This window comes from Hylobates moloch, unplaced genomic scaffold (assembly GCF_009828535.3).
Source record: "Hylobates moloch isolate HMO894 unplaced genomic scaffold, HMol_V3 SCAFFOLD_19, whole genome shotgun sequence".
NCBI lineage: Eukaryota > Metazoa > Chordata > Mammalia > Primates > Hylobatidae > Hylobates > Hylobates moloch.
This window is the reverse complement of record NW_026652294.1, coordinates 31,929,462-31,954,796: the sequence shown is the minus strand read 5'-3', so window position 1 is coordinate 31,954,796 and position 25,335 is coordinate 31,929,462. Positions and strand designations below refer to the sequence as shown.

At 49.6% G+C, this 25,335-nt stretch overlaps 2 protein-coding genes across 2 annotated transcripts in view; one reads left to right on the top strand and one right to left on the bottom strand.

Annotated features, from left to right (window-relative positions):
• The first annotated feature begins 255 nt into the window (after positions 1–255).
• The window catches only part of RPH3AL (rabphilin 3A like (without C2 domains)), a 184,267-nt gene continuing 159,187 nt past the window's right edge, over positions 256–25,335 (top strand). Inside the window, exon 1 of the mRNA XM_058431430.1 lies at positions 256–403. The gene's annotated coding sequence lies outside the window, so the exon portion shown is untranslated. The remainder of the gene's footprint in view (positions 404–25,335) is intronic.
• LIAT1 (ligand of ATE1) lies at positions 16,932–21,225 on the bottom strand. The gene is given in 3 exon segments (XM_032138176.2): positions 16,932–17,898; positions 20,918–21,197; positions 21,199–21,225. Coding segments are annotated over 3 exon segments (828 nt in total). The 3' UTR covers positions 16,932–17,377.

Sequence of the window (25,335 nt, the reverse complement as noted above, 5' to 3'; positions counted from 1 at the left end):
AAGCTAAATGCAGGCGGAATTTAGTTTATAGTTTAATTTTGAAGCAAAAATGCTAACAATCTTATATGGTTAGGCTTTGCATCCCCACCCAAATCTCATCTTGAATTGTAATCCCTATAATCCCCACAGGTGGGCGTGGTTGGATCGTGGGGGCAGCTCCCCCCATGCTGATCTGGGGATAGCGAATTCTCACGAGATTATAATCCCCACAGGTGGGCATCAGCTCCCCCCGTGCTGATCTGGTGATAGTAACTTCTCACGAGATCCGATGGCTGTTTAAGGGGCTCTTGCTCCTCGGCTCAGCACTTCTCCTTCCTGCTGCCTTGTGAAAAAGGTGGTTGCTTTCCCTTCACGTTCTGCCATGATTGTAAGTTTCCTGAGGCCTTCCCTGGCATGCTGAACTGTGAGTCAATTAAAGTCAATTAAACCTCTTTCCTTTATAAATTACCCAGTCCCGGGCAGTTCTTTACAGCAGAGTGAAAACAGACTAATACACAACCCCTTTCCAAAACAAACCCCTTTCGGTTGTTGACAGAAGATGCGATGAATGCCTATATTTCTAAAGCCAGGGAGCTGATAGAAAAATATGGAATTTAGAATAAAGCATATGAGAAATTTTTCCTTTTTTTTTTTGTTGAGACTGAGTCTTGCTCTGTCACCCAGGCTGGACTGTGGTGGTGTGATCTTGGCTCACTGCAACCTCCGCCTCCCGGGTTCAAGCGCTTCTCCTGCCTCAGCCTCCCCAGTAGCTGGGATTACAGGTACGTGCCACCACGCCCGGCTAATTTTTGTATTTTTAGTAAAGAAAGGATTTCACCATGTTGGCCAGGATGGTCTCGAACTCCGGACCTCAAATGATCCACCCACCTTGGCCTCCCAAAGTGCTGGGATTGCAGGCGTGAGCCACTGTGCCCGGCCGAAATTTTTCCCTTTGAAGGAAATGGTATCACGACCTAACATTTAGAGGGAGAGATGCAGGTTCACTCTATGTATCAGGTATATTTTTGCTATTAGCATGAATTGTGATACTTAATTAGGAGTATGGTGAAACTACATAGTTAAGTAAATTGTACTTGCTTAAAGCGGGTGTCTTTAAAAGTTCTTTTAGAAAAGTATTTATTTTTTATTTTTATAGATTTAGGGGGTACGGATGCAGTTTTCTTACATGGATATATTATATAGTGGCCAAGTCTGGGCTTTTGGTGTACCCATCACTCAAATAGCGTACGTTGTACCCAAAAGGTAATTTCTCATCTCTCACCCTCCTCCCACCTCCCCACCTTTCCAAGTCTCCAGTCTCTCTTACTCCACACTCCATGACCCTGTGCACACATGGTTTAGCTCCCACTTTTACATGAGAACCTGTGGTGTTTGACTTTCTGTGTCTGAGCTGCTTCATTTGGGATAATGGCCTCCAGCTCTAACGTGCTGCTTCAAAAGACATGGTTTTATTCTTTTTTTATGGCTGAGGGTATCCCATGGTATACATTTGCCATATGTTCTTTATTCAGTTGCCCGTGGATGGGCGGTTAGGTTGATTCCATGTCTTTGCTGTTGTGAGTTGTGCTGCATTGAACCTGCGAGTGTGGGTGTCTTTTGGATAGAAGTTTCTTTTCCTTTGGGTGGACACCCACGGTGGGATTGCCGGGTATAATGGTAGTTCTGCTTTTGGTTCTCTGAGAACTCTCCATGCTGGTTTTCCCTGAGGGTTGTGCTGATTTACATTCCCACCAGTAGCGTGCAGGCCTTCCCTCTTCCCTACGTCCTGGCCAACATCTGTTGTTTTTTGACTGTGTGGAAAGTCTTGCCATGGTAGTATGTATACAGACTTTAATAATTGATTGTTCTTTTGGCTCGTCTGTTCTTCTACAATGAGTTACTGTTACTGGTATAATAAAAACAGGAATTAAGAATCAAAAAAGAATTAAGAATCAAATAAACGGCCGGGCACACTGGCTCACACCTGTAATCCCAGCACTTTGGGAGGCTGAGGTGGGGGGGATCACTTGAGGTCAGGAGTTCAAGACCAGCCTGGCCAACATGGTGAAACCCTGTCTCTACTAAAAAATACAAAAATTAGCTGGGCATGGTGGTGAGCACCTGTAATCCCAGCAACCCCAGAGGCTGAAGCAGGAGAATTACTTGAACCGGGCAGGCAGAGGCTGCAGTGAGCCGAGATCACACCACTGCACTCCAGCCTGGGCAACAGAGTGAGACTCCATCTCAAAAACAAACAAACAAACAAACAAACAAACAAACAAACAAAAAACCCTTTCTTCCCAAAGTATATACTTTGTCAAAATGGTACAACTAAGATCTGTGGGCCATGTGCCGTGGCTCATGCCTGTATTCCCAGCACTCTGGGAGGCTGAGGGAGGTGGATTGCTTGAGCCCAGGAGTTTGAGACCAGCCTGGTCAACATGACAAAACCTTGTTTCTACAAAAAATACAAAAATTGGTTGAGCGCAGTGGCATGTACCTGTAGTCCCAGCTACTTGGGAGGCTGAGGTGGGAGAATTGATCAAACCTGGGAGGTGGGGGTTGCAGTGAGCCTTGATCACACCACTGCGCTCCAGCCTGGGCAACAGGGCAAGACCCTGTCTCACAAAAACAAACAAACAAACAAAAAACAAAAAACAGGATTTGTGCGTTCTAATGTAATTTTTGTCTCAAAGAAAATGTAGAGTCATCCAAAGGGTTGATCTTGTCCACTGCACAGATAGAGCCAATTTACCAAGACAGCTGTATTGCCATAGAGAAAGAGTTTAATAAGCAGAGCTGGCTAAGCAGAAGAGCAGGAGTTTATTATTGCTCAAATCCACCTCTGAAAATTCAGAGGCTAGAGTTTTGTTTGTTTGTTTTGAGACAGAGTATTGCTCTGTTGTCCAGGCTGGAGGGCAGTGGTGCGATCTTGGCTCACTGCAACCTCCGCCTCCCGGGTTCAAGTGATTCTCATGCCTTGGCCTCCCGAGTGGCTGGGACTACAGGTGCCCACCACCATGTCCAGTTAATTTTTGTATTTTTAGTAGAGACAGGGTTTCACCATGTTGGCCAGGCTGGTCTTGAACTCCTGATCTCAGGTGATCCACCTATGCCAGCCTCCCAAAATGCTGGGATGACAGGCGTGAGCCACCACACCTGCTTCTGAGTCATAATTTATAATCTGTGGCTGATTTGTTAGTTTCACAAAGGCAGTTTGGTCCCCAAGCAAGGAAGGGGTTTGTTTGGGGTAGGAGTTATCACCTTTGTTTCATTGTTTGTTTTTTTGAGACAGGGTCTTCTCCTGTCACCCAGGCTAGAGCACAGTGGCACGATCTCAGCTTACTGCAACCTCTGCCTCCTGAGTAGCTGGGCCTGCAGTGCATGCCACCACACCTGGGTAATTTCTGTATTTTTTGTAGAGACAGGGTTTCACCATGTTGCCCAGGCTGCTGTCGAACTCTTGGGCTTAAGTGATTCACCCGCCTTGGCCACCCAAAGTGTTGGGATTACAGGCGTGAGCCACCACGCCCAGCCTGAAAGTGCTCATTCTTAAAAATAAAAAAATTCATATTAGCAAAAATAAAAATCATTCGTATTCTCCCCAGCCATTGCTGATTTTTTGGAGAACCACAGCTTTTGGTGGTGGTCAGAATGGAGCCGCCTAAGGAGATATGTTGCTTTCAGACTGAGTGCTGTTCTCAAGCTCACGATGGTGTAGTGTTGGATCAAGACATTAGAGCGTGAAGGGGCTATTTTTTTTTTAAGTGGAAAGTTTTTTTCTTTATGTTTGCTGGCTTCCTTTTCAGAATGAGAACAGGGGCCTTGGTGTGTCAAACCAGTTGCTGGTAATTACAGATTACTCTTTTTCTCTAGAAGGCTTTGGGCTTTGTTTAGGTAATTAAGCTGGCAAGTACAATTAACAGGCTGTTCCCAACGCCAGCACACCACCTTCCCGACCCCAAGAATTCTTACAAAGCAAGAAGGGTCCAAAAAGTTAGTTTAAATGAATTGTTAAATTAATTGTTTCATTCATTTTATTCACGTGTTAATAGTATCCACTTATTTTCAAAAGGAGATAGGGATAGTGCAAGACATCTATGTGAAAGAGGGACTAAAACCCTGTCTGTTGGTTGCTGTGAATCTCCTGTTTTTTTGGAAAACTGACCCATTTTAAAGTTCAGGGTGATCACCGGGCACCTGCCACGAGTGACTTCATTGTGGTCGCTCTGGACCGTTGGGCCTAGTGCAGTACCTCAGTCCACAACAATGGCCTCCTGTAAATTTTTTTACCCTCATATAAGGAAGTGAGCCCCTAAAAGACAGAGTTTTTCTCGGGACTAAACTCGAAGAGAACTTTACTACCACCTGTATCTACACAGGGGACACAAAGTCGAAGATCCTCACATTGACCCAATGCCATTTCTTTTTTTCTTTTTCTTTTTCTTTTTGAATTGAGACAGAGCCTTGCTCTGTTGCCCAGGCTGGGGTGCAGTGGTGCGATCTTGGCTCACTGCAATCTCCACCTCCCAGGTTCAAGCAGTTCTCCTGCCTCAGCCTCCCGAGTAGCTGGGATTACAGGCACCCACCACCACACCCAGCTAATTTTTGTATTTTTAGTAGAGATGGGGTTTCGCCATGTTGGCCAGGCTGGTCTCAAACTCCTGACCTCAGGTGATCCACCCACCTCTGCCTCCCAAAGCGCTGGGATTACAGGCATGAGCCACTATGCTGGGCCCCAATGCCGTTTCCTATTTGGCTCTTAGGAAAGGCAAAGAGGACATTTAAAACTGGGAGTAACCCATGGTAGAATGAGTACACACAGACTCCGAGCCAGAATGCCTGGGTTCAAATCCCAGCTTCACCACTTATTAGCTGTGTGACCTTGGGCAAGCCCCTTAAACTCCCTATAGAACAGGGATGGCAAGAGTTCTTTTCTCCCAGAGATGTCGTGAGGATTAAATGAGTTGATATATGCAAAGCGCTTAGAACAGTACCTGGCGTGAGTTAAAAGCCATATGAGAGTTTATTGTTTTAATTGTCTTTTGGCTTATAATTTCACCCCCAAAAACACACCCAAAACACTAGAAAATTGCACTAAAACGTGCATATAAGGATATTCATTGCAAAGTTGTTTAGAATAGCCAAAAAAAAAAAAAAAAAAAAGAGGGCTGGGCGTGGTGGCTCACGCCTGTAATCCCAGCACTTTGGGAGGCCGAGGTGGGCAGATCATGAGGTCAGGAGTTCGAGACCAGGACCAGCCTGACCAACATGGTGAAACCCCATCTCTATGAAAAATACAAAAATTAGCCAGGCGTGGTGGCAGGTGCCTGTAATCCCAGCTACTCGGGAGGCTGAGGCAGGAGAATTGCTTGAACCCAGGAGGTGGAGCTTGCAGTGAGCCGACGAGATCGCACCAGTGTACTCCAGCCTAGGCAATACAGCGAGACGCCATCTCAAAAAAAAAAAAAAAAGAAACTAGATGTCTGCAGATAGAGAACTGAATAAACAGTTCATACAATGGAGTACTAGGCAAACATCACAAACGATGATGTGGATATCAGTTTAGTGATTTGGAAAGACATTCATGCCATATATATATACATATATTTTTTTTTTTTTTCCGAGATGGAGTCTCACTCTGTCGCCCAGGCTAGGGTGCAGTGCCACAATCTCAGCTCACTGCAACCTCTGCCTCCTGGGTTCAAGCAATTCTCCTGCCTCAGCCTCCCGAGTAGCTGGAACTGCAGCTGTGCACCACCACGGCTGGCTACTTTTTTCGTAGTTTTACAAAAAAGACAGGTTTTCACCATGTTGGCCAGGTTGGTCTTGAACTCCTGACCTCAAGTGATCTGCCTGCCTCAACCTCCCAAAGTGCTGGGATTACAGGTGTGAGCCACCACGCCTGGACACCAAGCCATATTTTTAAGAAAATTATTTAAAAACAATTTATATATTGTTATCCCATTAATCTTTTCCTTTCTTTCCTTTCCTTTTCTTTTCTTTTCTTTTTTTTTCAGACAGTTTTGCTCTTGTTGCCCAGGCTGGAGTGCAGTGGCGCGATCTCGGCTCACTGCAACCTCTGCCTCCCAGGTTCAAGCGATTCTCCTGCTTCAGCCTTCCTGAGTAGCTGGGATTACAGGCATGCACCACCACGCCTGGCTAATTTTGTATGTTTAGTAGAGACACGGTTTCTCCATGTTGGTTAGGCTGGTCTCGAACTCCTGACCTCAGGTGATCCACCCGCCTCCCCCTCTCAAAGTGCTGGGATTACAGGCGTGAGCCACAGCGCCCGGCCTTAATTTTCATTTTCATTTTTCAAATGTTTTGTAGAGACAGGGTCTCATTTTTGTTGCCCAGGCTGGTCTTGAACTCCTGGCCTCAAGAAATCCTCCTGTATTGGCCTCTCAAAGAGCAGGGGTTGAGCCACCATGCCTGGCTATATATATATATATATGTATTTTCTTTTTAGAGTTAGGGTCTTGTTCTGTTACCCAGGCTGGAGTGCAGTGGTGCAGCTATAGCTGACTGCAGACTTGAACTCCTGGCCTCAAGTGATCCTCCCACATCAGCCTCCCAAGGTGCTGGGGTTATGGACATGAACCAACACACCTGGCAATTTTGTTTTCCTGTACTTAGATATATTAATAGAAAAAGGCTGGAAGGATGAATCCAAACAGATGAGGCTATCTCTCTCCTAATGGTGGGACTAGTCGGTGTTTTTAAAACTTTTTTTTTTTTTTTGAGACAAAGTCTCGTTCTGTCGCTCAGGCTGGAGTGCATTGGCACGATCTCGGCTCACTGCAACCTCCACCTCCTGGGTTCAAGTGATTCTCCTGCCTCAGCCTCCTGAGTAGCTGGGACTACAGGCATGTGCTACCGTACCCTGCTAATTTTTGTATTTTTCATAGAGATGGGGTTTCACCATGTTGGCCAGGCTGGTCTCGAACTCCTGACCTCAAGTGATCTGCCCACCTTGGCCTCCCAAAGTGCCGGGATTACAGGCATGTGCCATCACGCCCAGCCTCCTAAAACATTTTTTTTTTTTTTTTTTTTTTTGCTTCTCTGTATTTTCTACTTTGCCTCACTGCCTATGCATTTCTTGAAAAGTAAGATCTGAGTGAACATCACATTGTTTCTGGTGATCTGATTTAAGCGTAGAGAAACCAGAGAATTAAATGGTTAGTGTGCCTGTCCCTTAGACCAGGGTCACGAACTGGGAAGAATGAGATTTTATGCTGTTAGCAAGCTAACAAGTTAGCCTGCTACAATTTCTTTTCTTTTCATGTTTTTTTTTTTTTTTTTTGAGATGGAGTCTTGCTCTGTTGCCCAGGCTGGAGTCCAATAGTGCGATCTCAGCTCACTGCAGCCTCTGCCTCCCGAGTTCAAGCGATTCTCCTGCCTTGGCCTCCCGAGTAGCTGGGATGACAGGTGCCCGACACCATGCCAGGATAGTTTTTGTATTTTTAGTAGAAATGGTGTTTCACTATGTTGGCCAAGCTGGTCTCGAACTCCTGACCTGTTGATCCCCCCACCTCGGCCTCCCAACGTGCTAGGATTATAGGCGTGAGCCACTGTGCCTGGCCGCCCACCACAATTTCATGGATGTTAGCTAAAGACAGGAGACTCTGGAGCCAAAGACAAGGCAAAGGATGTTTATTAGTCACAGCAACAGCAGTAGCCAGGTTTCCTCAGAATCACTTCCCACAGGGTGACAGGAAGAGGCTCTAGGTGGCATCAGAACATAAGGGCTTACATTACCGCAGAGGAGCTCTGAGCCCGGGAACCGGGATCTTCTGTAATCGTGGAAGCTAATCTGCCCTTTGCTCTGGAGGGAGACACGGTCTCTATCTTCCAGGGCGATTAGTCCTATGAAAGAGTCTGAATCAAAGGTGGCCAGTGGTGATGAGGAGAAACAGAAGCAGAGTGAGAATTCCGCATGGGGAATTGTCTGCCAGCAACCAGAACCTCTCACAGTGAACGTGCATGGAATTACCTGGGGACTCTGTGTTTTTTTTTTTTTTTTTGAGACGGAGTCTTGCCCTGTTGCCCAGGCTGGAGTGCAGTGGTGCAATCTCGGCTCACTGCAAGCTCCACTTCCCGGCTTCACACCTTTCTCCTGCCTCAGCCTCCCGAGTAGCTGGGACTACAGGCACCCACCACTATGCCCAGCTATTTTTTTTTTTTTTTGTATTTTTAGTAGAGACGGGGTTTCACCGTGTTAGCCAGGATGGTCTCGATCTCCTGACCTCGTGATCCTCCTGCCTCGGCCTCTCGAAGTGCTGGGATTATAGGCGTGAGCCACCACGCTGGCCAAAATGTTTATTATTTTTTAGAAACAGGGTCGCACTCTGTCACTCAGGCTGGAGTGCAGTGGTGTAACCATAGCTCACTGTAACCTTGAGCTCCAGGGCTCAGTTGATCCTCCTGCTTTAGCCTCCTGAGTAGCTGGGAGGGCCAACTAATTTTTTTTGTAGAGGTGGGTTCTGGCTCTGTTGCCCACGCTGCTCTCTAACTCACAGCCTCAAGTCATCCTCCCACTTCAGCCTTCCAATGTGCTGGGACTACAGGCATAGGCCGCCGTGCCCTCCCCCGCCCCCAACAAGACAGTTTCTAACAAGCCCCCGTCAGGTTGGTTCTTCTGGCCCCAGGACCACATTTTGTGTAGTGCAGCCTTAGGCTCCGGTCCTCAATGGCAAGGCGTGGGCAGGAGCTGCAGGCAGAGGCTGCGGAGCAGAGCCTGGAAGCATGGCTCTGGGACGGTGGAATGAGGCACAGGCCTGTTCAGTGAGTGAGAGGGGATGTCAGTGGTGTCAGAGGCCCAGGTTAGACCATGGACAGACACACAGTGTGGCCAGGAGGTCTGCGGCAATGGGGGCCCTTGGGAGCCCGGGTGGTGGAGGCTTCTACCTCCCCAGGCCCCTCCTCCCCTGCTGGCCACAATTCCCAGGAACCCTTCTGTCTTCCAACACCACTCCTTCCATTCCACTGACCCCACTGACAAGCCCCATTGGTCTATCTCCTCCCATGGCTGCCTTGATCTATCTCCTCCCATTGTTGTTGACCCCTGGGGGGGTGTGGCTTGGCTCCCACCTGCTGAGGTCTTAGATACTGCAGTGCAGTCATTAAGAGCAGGATCTTTGGAACCAGCTAGCCTGGGTGTGACATCTCAGCTTCTTGTCTTACTCCTGGTGTGACCCTGGGCAAATGACTTTCCCAGTCTGTGCCCATTTCCTTGGATGTGATGGGAATTATAGCATCCCGCACCTCAACCATTGTCAAGGAGCTGAAATAAAGTCATGTATGTTCAATGGCCAACACCTGCCCGGGCAGAGGAGGTGCCACAGAAACAGGAACTGTTAGTATCATTCTGGCAGCAACACGAAGAGAACTGTGTATTTAGCAGTTGCTTGATATAGATTTCCTAAGACAACTGGAGACCTTAGAGTAATTCTCTTAGGAATTGTGTAATTCTAGCAATCACCTCCTCTCTAAGCCTCAGTTGTAAAATGGAAATACTTTCTACTGCAAAGGGAGCAAATGAGATAGAAAAAGTTATATATATATAAAATATAAAATGCCATAAAATATTATAGCTACAATTAAAGGTGGAGGCAAGACACAGAACACATGGCATGAAAACATAACACAGGCTGGGGTGGTGGCTCACACCTGTAATCCCAGCACTTTGGGAGGCCGAGGCCGGGGGGGTGGGGGGGTGGATCAGCTGAGGTTGGGAGTTCGAGGCCAGCCTGGCCAACATGGTGAAACCCCGTCTCTACTAAAATACAAAAATTAGCCAGCCGTGGTGGCAGATGCCTGTAATCCCAGCTACTTGGGAGGCTGAGGCAGGAGAATCACTTGAACCCAGGAGGTGGAGGTCGCAGTGAGCCGAGATCACACCATTGCCCTCCAGCCTGGGTGACAGAGCAAGACTCCATCTCAAAAACAAAAACAAACAAAAAACAACCCATAATACAAACAGCTGCACACAACTCCCGGTATGAGCATAGCAAGTGGGTCCCATAATTCTTCCCCCACCAGCTTTACCGACGTAAAACTGGCAAAAATAACGAAGCTGAAGGGGCCCATTCAGTGGTGGGTTGTTTTTTTTTTTTTTTGAGACAGAGTCTTTCTCTATCACCCAGGCTACAGTGCACTGGTGTCATCTCCGCTCACTGCAACCTCCAACTCCTGGGTTCAAGCCGTTGTCCTGCCTCAGCCTCCCAAGTAGCGGGGATTACAGGCGCCCGCTGCCACACCTGGCTAAGTTTGTATTTTTAGTAGAGATGGGGTTTCACCATATTGGCTGTTGGCTAGGCTGGTCTCAAACTCTTGACCTCAAGTGATCTGCCCACCTCAGCTTCCCAAAGTGCTGGGATGACGGGTGTGAGCCACTGCACCTGGCCAGGGGCCCATTCAGTCTTATCTGGCTCTTAACTCCCCTGGCAGTGACCTCAACCCTGTAGGCCACAGCGTTGTTTCTGGAAATACATGCAGAGGCCCCTGAGCGTTGGCAGTGGGTGTCGTGGGGAATGCAGTTTCTTACGACAATGTTGGGTTTTGGGCTTTCCAGCCCTCAGATTAAGGGCGAGACAACTCACTGAGAATCATGACTGATGGAAGAGGCCAACTGTATCAGTCAGTCATTGCTGTGTAACAAAATTACCTCTAAATGTAGTGGCTTTAAACAACGTTACTATATCAGTTTCTGTGGGGCAGGAATCTGGGTGCCTCTTGGCCGGATGTCTCTGGCTTGGGGTCTCTCACAGAGGGAGGCACCTCAAGCTCAACTGGGCTCCACCTGCTTCCAAGTGCACTCACGTGGCAGGTAGCAGGCCTCAGGTCCACCATGCTGTTGGGTGGAGACATCATTTCTTTCCAGGGGGCCACCTTTCCTCAGGCGGCCCACAACACTGCAGCTGGCTTTCCCCAGAGCAAGATCCCTGAGAGAAACAGAGAGATAAAGAGTGTGTCAGGCCAGGCTTGGTGGCTCACACCTGTAATTCCAGCAATTTGGGAGGCTGAGGCAGGAGGACTGCCTGAGCCCAGGAGTTTGAGACCAGCTTGGGCAACATGGTGAGACTGTGTCTCTACAAAAAATACAAAACTTAGCCAGGTGTGGTGGTGTGTGTCTGTGGTCCCAGCTACTCAGGAGGCTGAGGTGGGAGGATCACCTGAGCCCGGGAGGCCGAGGCTGCAGTGAGCTGTGACCACGCCACTGAGCTCCATTCTGGGCAACAGAATGAGAGACCGTGTCTCAAAAAAAAGAAAAAAAGGAAAAAGTGTGTCACATGGAAACCAAAGCCTCCCCCATTCCCTCTGTGTCTCTCTTTCTCTGTCTCTTGCTAATAAATAGACTCTATTTTTGTATTTTTGAGACAGAGTTTCACTCTGTCGCCCAGGCTGGAGTGCAGTGGCAGGATCACGGCTCACTGCAGCCTCGACCTGCAGGCTGATGATCCTCCCACCTCAGCCTGCTGAGTAATTGGGACTCCAGGCACATGTTGCCATGCACAGCTAATTTTTTTATTTTTTGTAGAGATAGGGTCTCACTATGTTGCCCAGGCTGGTCTTGAACTCCTAGACTCAAGTGATTCTCATGCCTCAGCCTCCCGAAGTGTTGGGATTACAGGCGTGAGCCACCACACATGGCCTTGGTACCTTATTATTAACTCAAGTCCATAGTTTACACGAGGGTTCACTCTTGGTGTACATTGTAAGGGTTTGGACGACTGCATAACGACATGTAACTCCCATCTTGGTCTCATACAGATTAGTCTCATGGCCCTAAAAATCCCCGGCTCCACCTACCATTGCTCCTCTTCCCCCTCCCGAACACAATCTCTTTTTGTAACTTCCTCTTGGACGTGACATCCCATCGCTTTTGCCATATTCCATTCACTAGAAAGAGCCAATAGGTTCAACCCACATTCAAGAGACGAGCATGAATACCAGGAGGCAGAGATCCTTGGGGGCCATTTACCACGCCAGCCGCACAAGGGTGGCCACACCCCTGAGCTTGTCTTCCTGTGGGGCCCACGGTGGGTGTTCATGAGGCTTACGCAGGAGTGCCTTGTTCCTGGGTCTCAAACCACTGCCTGTGTGTGTACGAAGCATCTCGGTGCCAGGAAACCCAGAGTCTTCTCGTGCTGGGGGTCTCCTATTCAGAGTTGGTCATGTGGGCACTTTCTAGCTATGTGACTAGCTTTAAAGGTGGAAACTCAGGTGCCACCAAAACCAGGTGCAAATCATAACCCCAAATGTTATTACTGAACAGTGCTGATGGGTTGCCAGACTCTGCTCCAGAACAACTCACGGGCCCATGATTACAGAGCATTGTTTGTCTTTATGGATTCCACAGCAATGGGCAAGGGTCTGTAGTCTTGGAGATAAGCATGTAGTCAATTCAGGTCAATTAGACGGACTCAAGCCCCGTAAGCCACTCCCACGACCCTTGGTCAGAAGCTTTTAAAAATGTATCTTTTTTTTTGAGACAGGGTCTTGCTCTGTCACCCAGGCTGATTGTGCAGTGGCACAATCTTGTCTCACTGCAACCTCCGCCTCCCAGGCTCAAGCGATCTTCCTACCTCAGGCTCCCACGTAGCTGGGACTGCAGGCGTGTGCCACCATGCCCTGATAATTTTTGTATATTTTGTAGAGATGGGGTTTTGCTATGTTACCTAGGCTGGTCTCTTAACTCCTGGACTTGAGCAATCCACTTGCCTCGGCCTCCCAAAGTGCTGGGATTACAGGCATGAGCCACGGCGCCTCACCAAAAATGAATCATTCTTGATAGGTCATTGGATGGGGTATAAAACACTTAAAAAGTGAAAATTAAAAGGAATCATTCTTCATTTGGAGGGCAATGGACAAACCTGTTCTACTTGTCGTCTCTTAGGGAATCACTCTATATTCTACACAGACTCTGGATTGGCCGGGCACAGTGGCTCACGCCTGTAATCCCAGCACTTTGGAATGCTGAGGCGGGCCGATCGCTTGAGCTCAGGAGTTTGAGACTAGCCTGGGAAACATGACAAAATCCCATCTCTACCAAAAAATACAAAAATTAGCCAGTCATAGTGGTGTGCGCCTGTAGTCCCAGCTACTCAGGAAGCTGAAGTGGGAGGATCGCTTGAGCTTAGGGGGTGGAGGTTGCGGTAAGCCTAGATCATGCCACTGCACTCCAGCCTGTGTGACAGAACCAGACCCTGTCTCAAAGAGAGGAGAGAGACAGACAGAGACATTCTGGATACATTCTTTCTTTCTCTTTCTTTTCCTTCCTTCCTTCCTTCCTTCCTTCCTTCCTTCCTTCCTTCCTTCCTTCCTTCCTTCCTTCCTCCGTCCTTCCTTCCTTCCTTCCTTCGTCCCTCCATCTTTCCTTCCTTCCTCCCTCCGTCCTTCCTTCCATCCTTTCCTTCCTCCCTCCGTCCTTCTTTCCTTCCTTCCTTCCCTCCCTTCTTTCCTTCCTTCTCTTCCTCTCTTTCTTTCCTTTTTTTTTTTTTTTTGCTGGAATCTCGCTTTGTTGCCTGGGCTGGAGTGCAAGTGGCGTGATCTCAGCTCACGGCAGCCTCTGCCTCCCAGGTTCAAGTGATTCTCTCACCTTAGCCTCCCAAGTAGCTGGGACTATAGGTGCGTGCCACCACACTGGCTAATTTTTGTATTATCAGTAGAGACAGGGTTTCACCACGTTGGCCAGGCTGGTTTCAAACTCCTGACCTTAAGTGATCCTCCTGCCTTGGCCTCCCAAAGTGCTGGGATTACAGGCGCGAGCCACTGCGCCCAGCCAGATTCTGGATAGATTCTGTAACAATCTGTTTAGCTCATGCGTCCTGTTGGGCTGCCCTGCCCCGCTCCACGTTCTAGGTCTCCGTAGCCATCAAACACTGCGTCCTGTTGGGCTGCCTTGCCCTGCTCCACGTTCTGGGTCTCTGTAGCCATCAAACACTGCATTTGCCTGGGATTAGTCCAGTGATGGACATATGACCCCTGCCAGGCCAGAGACCTTCTTGGGATTGATATGGACACTGGATAGGGACAGAGCAGTAACTCTATTTTCCTTACAAAATTATAAGGATGTCAGTGGCTATCTTTGTCAGCCTGTGATGAGAACCTGCCTGAACATAAAGCTGATGTGGAGTAGGCAGAGGTGAAATACGGAGAGAGACATTTTGATGACACAGTGTGACATCCTGGATCCAGCCATGACTGAAGCCACAGGCAACCCTGGACTGTTGGCTTTATAAGTCAACCGGCCGGGCGTGGTAGCTCACGCCTGTAATCCCAGCAATTTGGGAGTCTGAGGCGGGTGGATCACTTGAGGTCAGGAGTTCTAGACCAGCCTGGCCAACATGGTGAGACCCCATCTCAACTAAAAATACAAAAATTAGTCGGGCGTGGTGGTGCATGCCTGTAATCCCAGCTACTCAGGAGGCTGAGACAGAAGAATCACTTGAACCCAGAAGGCAGAGGTTGTGGTGAGCCAAGATGGTGCGTTGCACTCCAGCCTGGGTGACAAGAGCGAAATTCTGTCTCAAAAAAAAAGTCAACCATTCCCCTTGGTCTGTAAGGCGGTTTTCACTGTGGTTTGTTTCTTGCCCTGAAGGAGTCCTCACTGCTACAGCCTGGGTGTGAGGAAGAAATTCAAACTTCAAACCCAAGGTGTTCTGAGTTGAAGCCACTTGTGTGCTCCAGGAGCCTTCACCCCACCTGCTTTCTATCATTATACATTAAGCACCGGCCTTCTGGGCCCTGGCTTCCTTCCTGCTCCACTCTCTCCTGCTCCGGGCCCCCGTCATTTGTTCTGTGTGTGTGAATTCTGTCTCTTGGCCAGCCACTGAAGCCAGATTTCTTTTGTGAAGCTCACCCTTCCAGGAGGTAAGGTCTACACCATTACTCGGGACAGTCTCTCTGGCAGACATGTGGCCACACCAACCTGAAATACCACTGATTAAAACTCGTACAACAGTTTGTTTCCTGGGTGCCAGGCGCCATGCTAGATGCCTCATTGCACTTGATTCTCACAGCACTAAGGTAGGAATTTGCAGTCCGGTTTTCAGATGAGGAAACTAAGGCTCAGAGAGGCGAAGCAATCTGCCAGGGGCCACAACGCTAGCATGTGGTGGGAAAGAGATGAGTTCAGCTCTGATGTCAAAGCTCACCATCTTAGCTACTTTCCCAGGATGTTACCTCATGGCTGGGAGATGACCACAGCCCCCGCCCCTGCCTCTCACCACCATGGAAGGCGCTGCTAAGCGACCGTCTCAGCCCAGTGCACCCTCACACACCCAGCCACTGTGGTAGACCCGGAGGGCACACAAGATGCCAGCCCCGTGGCTGCCCCCTGTTCTGTCTCTGCCTTTAATACCCTGGTGCACAAGCGAGGTCCTGTGGCTGGCACTGGAGTATTTCCTGCCCCTTCCTCTCCATGGAGAGCAGAGGACAGGCCTGGCCTCAGCACAGGGAGGGCCGTTCCTGTCTGCCAACCATTCTCCATGGCAGGAGAGGACTCTTCCAAACGTTGCTTCAGTATATTTTGACAGGGTGCAAGGGCAAATGTGGAAACTAACTGGCCTTTTAAGGAAGGGTCAGAAGAGGGCTGCTCTGCCAGCCCAGGGCTAGCAGGGACCACGATGCCCACTTCCACTTTTTTTTTTTGAGACAGAGTCTTGCTCTGTTGCCCAGGGTGGAGTGCAGTGGCGCCATCTTGGCTCTGCCACCTCCGCCTCCTGGGTTCAAGTGATTCTCCTGCCTCGGCCTCCTGAGTAGCTGGGACTACAGGCACCTGCAACCATGCCCGGTTAATTCTGTACTTTTACCAGAGACAGGGTTTCACCATATTACCCAGGCTGGTCTCGAATGCCCGACCTTAGATGATCCACCCACCCCAGCCTCCCAGTGTTGGGATAACAGGCCTGAGCCACCGCGCCCAGCCATTTTCACTTAACTTTCAAATGAGCATTCTGTGACGTCTGTATTGGCTTTAACTTCTCCTGTGTACAGTGTACATTCCTTTTTTGTCTACCCCAAAACTCTGTAACCTCTTGAAGGTCAGGGATCTCATCTTCGCCCTCCATGCTGGCCCTCTCAGACCAACGGTGTTGCTGAAGTAGCTGAGGCTTCCCCAGAGACCACCGTTTTCCTTTGGACCTTTCAGCTAGAAATGCCAGGAGACACACACACACACACACCCCCCCAGCCCTCAGCCAATGCCCTTGGGGAGTATAAATACCCCAGCTTCCTCACCCTCAGGTGGGGTAATTCTAGAAGTGGATTTCCCTGTGGAATTAAGCCCAGTATGAAAGCTGGCCTAATAGTCTCTGGAAGGGGGGCCAGACACAGTGGCTCATGCCTGTAATCCCAGCGTTGTGGAAGGCCAAGGTGGGAGCACTGCTTGAGGCCAGGAGTTCGAGACCAGCCTGGGCAACATAGTGAGACCCCCCACCGCCTCCAATCTCTACAAAAAATTTTAAAAATTAGCCAGGCGTGGTGGCACTCGCCTATAGTCCCTGCTATTCAGGGGGCTGAGGTGGGAGGATTGCTTGAGCCCAGGAGGCGGAGTGCAGTGAGAGCTATGATCTTGCCACTGACACTCCAGCCTGGGCAACAGAGCGGGATCCTGTCTAAAAATAAAAGTCCCAGGATTGGCCGTCTTCCCTTCTATGTATCACCCTCTACTCATCCTTTCTCCACCTCCCAGATAATCTACTTGCATTTGAACCCTCGTCTCAGGGGCCGATTCTGGCAGCACAAATGACGACAGCACATGGCCCTCACTGGCTACTTGTGGCAGAGGGAGGAATGTGTATTCAGGAGACGCGGTGTAGTGAGGCTTTTTATAATGGAGGATTAGGAGAGGACCATGTTTATAAAAGAAGCAATATTCCTTTTGGGACTTCCCATAGTCACTTCCGAGGGATGAAGTTCTGGAACCCACTTATTCTGAGGCCATATAAAGGTAGGCCATGCATTTAATTAAAACCAAAAGGCTCCAAGAGGTTCAGGGCATTGTGCTCGGGCCAACAGAAGCAGGTACCGTGTGAGGAGATTCACCTTGAGATTGAGACTGAAGATGTAAATCGTCTACACACTTTCTTTTCTTTTTGGGGCAGATTATAGATGTCTAGCTGTGGTGAGAAATTAAGTAACAGAGATGCTTATTTAAGAAAAAGGAAATTCTGAAAAGAACTCTGTTCACTAAATTGCTTATGTTCTCAAGGCACTGTGGCTTTCCTGGGCAACTGAGGGCAACTTGATGATGGGAGAGTTGGCGTCGTCCGTGTACCAAACATCCATTCCCTTCAGATACAGGTCTCATTTCCTTTTATGATGATTGTTTTTAACACATAAACTTGTGGTAAGGAGGAATTGTAAGTTTGTGAGTGTCGTGGGTAGATTTTTACTCCAGCAGAGTAGGAGCTAAATCAGAGTGTAGAAGCTTTGGGGTAAGGTTTCCTTCAAAATAGAGACTGGGGCGCTCGGCTTTCGATGTGGGCTGCCTGTGGCTGGAGCTGCCGTCTTTGTCCGAGAGGTAGGGTAAGTTCTCAGGGGTCTCCTCGGCATTGGGGTCGGCGTGGAAGCCCTTGAGGGCCTCGGGGTCGGGGTGGAAGCCCTTGAGGGCCAAGCACCGGTACCGCTTTCTCCGGTTCAGTTTATAGATGCGAATCCTTTCCTTCTCTGCCTCCGGGTCAGCAAGAATTCCATCCCAACGCAGACTTTCGTTGATCCGGTTCGCAAGGTTGTCTGCTATTTCGGCAAAGTTGGGGAGGCTGATGGTGGAGGAGTCAGAAGGGAGGTGCTTGTTTTCCACTTTGTTCTGTCTGTGCTCTGGTTTTAGGCCACGGTCTTTGCAAGGACTTAAGATGTCATGAAAGGAGGAAGAAAGTGGCTGGCTCTTCAGGCTCTGATTCTGACGTTTATCTGCTGAGTAGATGAGCAGGTTAGTGTTTGTGGCGATGTCTGCCCTTGGCCTGCTGGGAATGGTGCCAAGATCACCCACGATGGAAGAGGAGGATGGGGGCCCCTCCGTACCCAGGGCTCAGGCTGCCAAGCCCACCAGCCTCGTGCCCACCCACTGCCTGTGTGACTTTGCTGAAATCATTTTGGGGCAGGGGGAACCATTCATTGGGCACATGTCTGAGCCAGGCCCTCTGGGTAAAGGCGATCAGCCCTATTCTTCGGGTGAGGAAACCGAAGCTCCAGAAGCTTCAGGAACTTGCCAATGTCATGAGCGAGTGGCAGAGCTGGGACCTGAGTGCAGGCCAGGCCTCCAGTGCCCCATTCTTTCCACTGGGCCGTGCTGCCCCCATCCACCCTTGCCATGTGCTCACCACAGCCATTCCCAGGTCTGGGAGTCTGTGACTCTACCCTAGTCTAGACACTTTATGACGGAAGGAACGGAAAACAACAGAAAAGCTTCCTAAATTTGACCGATGAAAGCAGTATTATGCCAAGCCAGAAATACTTCTGCTGTGTGGCTTGTACTGATTTTTTTTTTAACATCAATAGCACTTCAGAATTATTTAACATGTATATAAAATGCTACAAATTGTGCTTCTTTCATCGGCTCATCCTTTTATTTTAGGGGAGAAAGAAATCATCTTTTGATATTTCCCTCCCTTGCTACGCCCTGGAAACTATCTGGTGCCCCCTGCTGACGGTATGAGGCACATGTCACTGTAATTTCTACAGTGAAAAGCTACGCCAAAAGGACAATGACCTGCCGAATTTCTTTTTGCAGATACACACAGGGCTTCTTTTTTTTTTTTTGAGATGGAGTCTCACTCTGCCACCCAGGCTGGAGCGCAGTGGCACAATCTTGGCTCACTGCAACCTCCGCCTCTCAGGTTCAAGCAATTCTAGGTGCCTGCCACCATGCCCAGCTGATTTTTGTATTTTCAGTAGAGATGGGGTTTCACCATGTTGGCCAGGCTGGTCTTGAATTAGGGCTTCTTGACCTGAACTGCAGAATTTTCTTGCCTTCATATTACGATTCTGCCTGGGAAGTACTTATCATCTTCCCGTTGCTCCCTTCCCACACTGCACGGTCCGTATGGGCAAGGCTGCCACTCTGCCTCCTGCTTGCCTTGGTGCCAGCTCTGCCACAGAGGGCCAGGCCCCAGAACTGGAGCTTAGGGTCCTCTCCCAGACAGCCAGAGCCACTGAGGTGGACCACACGGGCGCCAGTGGCCTCACAGCACTCATGGGCACCTGCATTCTCTGTCACTGCTGTGCTCTCTCTCCTCAAAGTGGGTGCTCAGTCCCTTTGTCAAGAAATCTAGGGGTCCTACAAGAAGAGCTTGGTGAGATATAGGGACTGGGGTTTATGGCAGGTAGGGTGTGTGTGTTTGTGAAGGTGTCCCTGAGAGAGACTGCAATTCCTGCCTGCATATGACTACACACGTGAATGTATAACATATTAACAGTCTGTGTAGACTGTGTACACAGTACACAGTGTGTGTAGACTGTGAATGGGTGTGCATGACAGGGATCTGTGCTTTAGTTTGTTTTGTTTGTTTGTTTAAGAGACAGGGTCTTGCTTGTTGCCCAGGCTGGAGTGCAATGATGCGATCATAGCTCACTGAAGCCTGGAAGTCCTGGGTTCAAGTGATCGTCCCACCTCGGCCTCCCAAAGTGCTCGGATTACGGGTGTGAGCCACTGCACCCAGCCCTTTAGTTTCACTGTTGGTGTTACATTGATGAAGTGGGGAGTGGTTGAGGGTGTCCCCCGCCCTTTAGTTTCACTGTTGGTGTTACACTGATAGAAGGTGGGGGGAGTGGTTGAGGGTGTCCCCCGCCCTTTAGTTTCACTGTGGGTGTTACCTTGATAGAAGGTGGGGGGAGTGGTTGAGGGTGTCCCCCGCCCTTTAGTTTCACTGTTGGTGTTACATTGATAGAAGGCGGGGGGAGTGGTTGAGGGTGTCCCCCGCCCTTTAGTTTCACTGTTGGTGTTACACTGATATGAAGCAGGGAGTGGTTCAGGGTGTCCCCCGCCCTTTAGTTTCACTGTTGGTGTTACATTGATAGAAGGTGGGGGGAGTGGTTCAGGGTGTCCCCCGCCCTTTAGTTTCACTGTTGGTGTCACACTGATGTGAAGCGGGGAGTGGTTGAGGGTGTCAGGGATTATCGGAGGATGTCACTCACAGTGACTGGTGTGATGGGGTTTGTGCAGTCCGAGGCTGCCCCTTGGTGGGTGCGAGGGGGAGCCCATGCAGCGAAGACCTTTAATACACACGTCTGTGGGTGTGGGTGTCTACCGCACATCCAGAGGCAGGCAGCCTTAACGCACGAGGGTATGAGGAGGGGAGGCAGGAGTCTGCGCTCCTCTGTGCTGAGAGTGAGGGCCTTTCATGTGGCATCAATGTGTCTGGGGTGGGGAAAGTGTCTTGTGAGGAGGGCCTCTGTGGGGAAGGTGCAGACGTTTAAGATTGCCAGTTTTGTCTGAGGGATTAGGAAGTTGAGAGGGTGTCTCTGTGTGGGGCTGGAAGGCTCTTAGGAATGTTGGATGTCTGTAGGGGTCTCCGTGTGGGGCTGGAAGGCTCTTAGGAATGGTGGATGTCTGTAGGGGTCTCCGTGTGGGGCTGGAAGGCTCTTAGAATGGTGGATGTCTGTAGGGGCCTCTGTGCGGGGCTGGAAGGCTCTTAGGAATGGTGGATGTCTGTAGGCGTCTCTGTGCGGGGCTGGAAGGCTCTTAGGAATGGTGGATGTCTGTAGGGGTCTCTGTGTGGGGCTAAGAGACCGCAAAGTTGGTGGATGGTCTCCATGGGTGGGGCTGGGGCATCAACGTGCTGCTGACGGGCATGTGTGGGGAGCAGGAGGACCTCGGTCCGGGACCACTGAGCTTCTGTTTCCTGTCTGAAGGGTCTCCTGGTAAATGGGGGTCCCCAAAGAGTCTCCAGAAAACCGGAGCTGACGCAGCCGCGCTAGCTGCTCCTCTTACCGTCCCCCTTGCCAGACCCCTTGGTCGTCTTCTTCCTTTTTTTCTTCTTCTTCACCTTCCGTTTGGCCAGCTCGGAGGCGCCGCCTGTGATGGGAGGCAGTCTAGACCCCCGCGGGCCCACGGCGCCGCCCTTCCGCTCCTCCTCCTCGCCGTCGTTGTCCTCGTACCCTGACGTCCCCGCCCCACCGCGGCCGTCCATCCGCCCGCTGGGTTGCAACCCAACCCGCCCCGGGGACGCCCAAGACCCGCTGCCGACTAGTCGACGGCTCTCAGCGCGGACCGGCCAGGCCAGGGCCACGCGTCTCCATGGCGACCACCTCCGCTGCGCCTGCGCAGTCAGGACGCTTCCGCCCGGCGCCCCACGGACCGCGGTGTGCGTATGCGTGCTTTCGTCTTTTGGAGAGCTAGGCACACAGCGGTGTGCGCATGCGTACTTCTGTCGGGGACCTCGGCACATAGCGGTGTGCACATGCGTACATCTGTCGGAGAGCTAGGCACGCAGCGGTACGCGCATGCGTGCTTCCATCTGTTGGCGATACCGGCACAGCGATGTGCGCATGCGTGCTTCTGTCTGCTGAGCCCTCGGTGCATAGAAGTGTGCGCATGCGTGCGTCTGTCGGAAACCACACAAAGAGGTGTGCGCATGCGTGCTTCTGTCGGGGACCAGGGCACACAGTGGTGCGCCCATGCGTGCTTTTGTCTGTTGGAAACTGCACAGTTGACCGCAGGAAGGGGAGGGTGGGCAGAGAGATTTTAAAATCCCTGGGCTGACACTCATCTCGTCCAGTCCTGTGCCTCGATCCTCTTCCCTTGGCCTCCCACCCCCACACCTGGCTAAGAGTTTTGATTTTTGGTTTCAGGCTGGTCTCGAACTCCTGGGCTCCATCGATCTTCCCGCCTCGGCCTCCTAGAGCGCCGGGATCACAGGCATGAGCCCCCGTGCTCGGCCTCCTGTACCTTTTTAAATGTTGTGCATTCTCCCCTCAATTTTCATTGCCTGAGTTTCAGCCTTGTCCATCTACCCTGGACTCTCAGAGCCAATGTGTCCAAAACAAACTTACTTCTCTGTGGTTTTCCATTTCAGTGAACAAAACCGCTGGACTGGCCGGAAACCTGGTGGGCTTCCGTGTCCCCCATCCTCTCCCTTGTCCCTTACCCAGGCTGGGGCCGACTGCCGTGTCTGGCACTGGGACTTCTGGGTCCTCTCCTGAATGGTCTCTGCTTTCAAACCTTCTCCACGAACTCTTTATCCGCACAGCTGCTAGAACAAACTTAAAAACAACCAAACCGTTCACTCTCTTGCTTAAATGTCTCCAGTGATGAAAAACAAAACATAAAAAGCCGAAAAGTCGTCCAGTGCTTCCTCATCATAATTCACATCAAGATCTAAACTCTTTGCAGGGCTCTGTGCAGGGCTGACACTCGTAGTCTCAACACTTTGGGAGGTCAAGGTGGGTGGATCGCTTGAGCCCAGCCTGGGCAACGTAGTGAGACCCCATCTCTACAAAAAATTAACCAGCTGTGCTGAGGGGCACTTGTGGAGGAACTTGAGCCTGCAGTGAGCCGAGATCGCACCACTGCTGTCCAGCCTGGGTAACAAAGCAAGACTGTCTTTTTTTTTTTTTTTTTTTTTTGGAGACAGAGCCTCCCTCTGTTGCCCAGGCTGGAGTGCAGTGGCTCACTGCAACCTCTGCCTCCCAGGTTCAAGTGATTCTTCTGCCTCAGCCTCCCTAGTAGCTAGGACAACAGGTGTGTGCCACCACACCTGGCTAATTTTTTTTTTTTTTTTTGCATTTTTAGTAGAGATGGGGTGTCACCATATTGGCCAGGCTGGTCTCGAACACCTGACCTTGTGATCCACCTGCCTCGGCCTCCCAAAGTGCTAGGATTACAGGCTTGAGCCACCACGCCCGGCCTCTGTCTCTTAAAAAAAAAAAAAAAGTGTGGCTTACAAGGCCTGGTATGATGCTTTTCTTTCCAGGTTTATCCTCCACAGATTGTATTATCTGAAAATGGCTGCAGAGGCTGGGCACGGTGGCTCATGCCTATAATCCCAGCACTTTGGGAGGCTGAGGAGGGCGGATCACTTGAGGTCAGGAGTTTGAGACCAGCCTGGCCAACATGGAGAAACCCCGTCCCTACTAAAAATACAAAAATTAGCCGGGCGTGGTGGTGGGTGCCTGTAATCCCAGCTATTTGAGAGGCTGAGGCAGGAGAATCACTTGAACCCAGGAGGTAGAGGTTGCAGTGAGCTGAAATTGCATCACTGCACTCCAGCCTGGGCGACAGGGCAAGACTCCATCTCAAAATAAAATAAAATGATAAAATAAAACTGGCTGCAGTAATATCTCTTGTCCCACATACTGTTCAAGAATCTTGCCATTCCCATGGCAAGACATAGAGTCTCATTCTGCTCTCCTTCAATTTAAGGGGTTTGTTGACTCGCTTGTAACCAATAGTATGTGGCAGAAGTGCCCCAGTGTGACTTCTCAGGCTAGGTCCTAAAGGGAATGCAGCATGCATCCACCTTCTTAGCCCATGACGTGCTTGCTGTAGAGTCCTGAGCCTCCCAGTGAGAAGTCTGAGGATCCCAAGGCTGTCACACCTTGATAAATCTCAACCTAGTCCACATGGAGAGCCTCTAAGATGTATGGAGAGAAAGATGCCTCAGCTCCTCCAGCCCCCACTTTTCCCATCCAGCTATCGTCCCACAGCAGCAGCAGGAGGGGCCCCAGGCCAGACACAAGCAGACAAGCCTTTCCTGAATTCCTGACCCAAAGAAGCTGTGAGAGAAAATACGATGGTTGTAGTTATTTAAGTTACAAAGGTTTGGAGTGATGTGTTATGCAACAGTAGATAACTCAATGTGTCTTTTAAAAAAGATATGGAATGGTATTTTATCTTTAATTTCAACTTTTATTTTAGATTCGGGGGGTACATGTGCAAGTTTGTTACATGAGTACACTGAGTGATGGTACATGACTCATGAGTACAATGTGCATGAGTACACTGAGTGCTGGTACATGACTCATGAGTACAATGTGCATGAGTACATTGAGGTTTGGGGTATGGGTGATCTCGTCACCCAGGTGGTGAGTACAGCACCCAACAGGCAGTTTCTCAGTCCACACCTTCCAGCCCCTCCGCCCTCTAGTAGCCCCCAGTACCCATTGAAAAATCAGCCTTTGATTTTAGCCATTCTAGTGGGTAAGAAGTTGTATTTCTCTGTGGTTTTGAATTGAATTTCCTTGGTGATTAATGAAGTCTTGGTGATTAATGAAGTCAAGCACTCTTGAATTGTGCTTTCTGGTCATTTGTGTGTGTGTGTATATATATATATATATATATATATATTTTTTTTTTTTTTTTTTTTTTTTTTTTTTTTTGTGGATGGATTCTTGCTGTGTGCCCCAGGCTTCCATGCAATGGCACATCTCCACTCACTGCAGCCTCTACCTCCTGGGTTCAAGCGATTCTCCTGCCTCAGCCTCCTGATTAGCTGGGATTACAGGCATGCACCACCATACCTGGCTAATTTTTGTATTTTTAGTAGAGACGGGGTTTCAACATGTTGGCCAGGCTGCTCTCAAACTCCTGACCTCAGTTGATCCACCCGCCTCAGCCTCCCAAAGTGCTGAGATTACAGGTGTGAGCCACCGCGCCCGGCCTGTCGTTTGTATATCTTTAAGTGTCTTTTGAAGTCTTTTGGCCGTTCTGTAATGTGGTTGTTTATTGTTGATTTGTTGTTTGTTGTTGATGTCTTTGCACAACTTGAATACAAGTGCTTTGTCGGCTTTATGACTGCAAAGATTTTTTTCCAGGTCTGCAGCTTATCTATTTTCTTTTCTTTTCTTTTCTTTTATTTATTTATTTATTTATTTATTTATTTATTTATTTTTTTGAGAGGAGTCTGTCGCCCAGGCTGGAGTGCAGTGGCATGATCTCAGCTCACTGCAACCTCTGCCTCCCAGCTTCAAGCAATTCTCCTGCCTCAGCCCCCCAAGTAGCTGGGATTACAGGCGTGCACAAACATGCCAGGCTAATTTCGTATTTTTAGTAGAGACAGGGTTTTACCATGTCGGCCAGGCTGGACTTGAACACCTGACCTCAAGTGATTCACCCACCTCGGCTTCCCAGAGTGCTGGGATTATACGTGTGAGTCACCGTACCTGGCCTACCTCAAATTAATTTTGTGAATAAAGTCATATATAGGAGTCACATTTATTTTTTCCCAAATGGATTTCCAGTTTTTCCAGGAACTTCCACTGAAGACATTCCTTTTCCCATTGACTTGACTTGGTACTTTTCATTATGATTTTGTTTTTATTTTTTTGAGATGGAGTTTCACTCTGTGGCCCAGGCTGGAGTGCAGTGGTACGATCTCGGCTCACAGAAACCTCCACCTCCCAGGTTCAAGT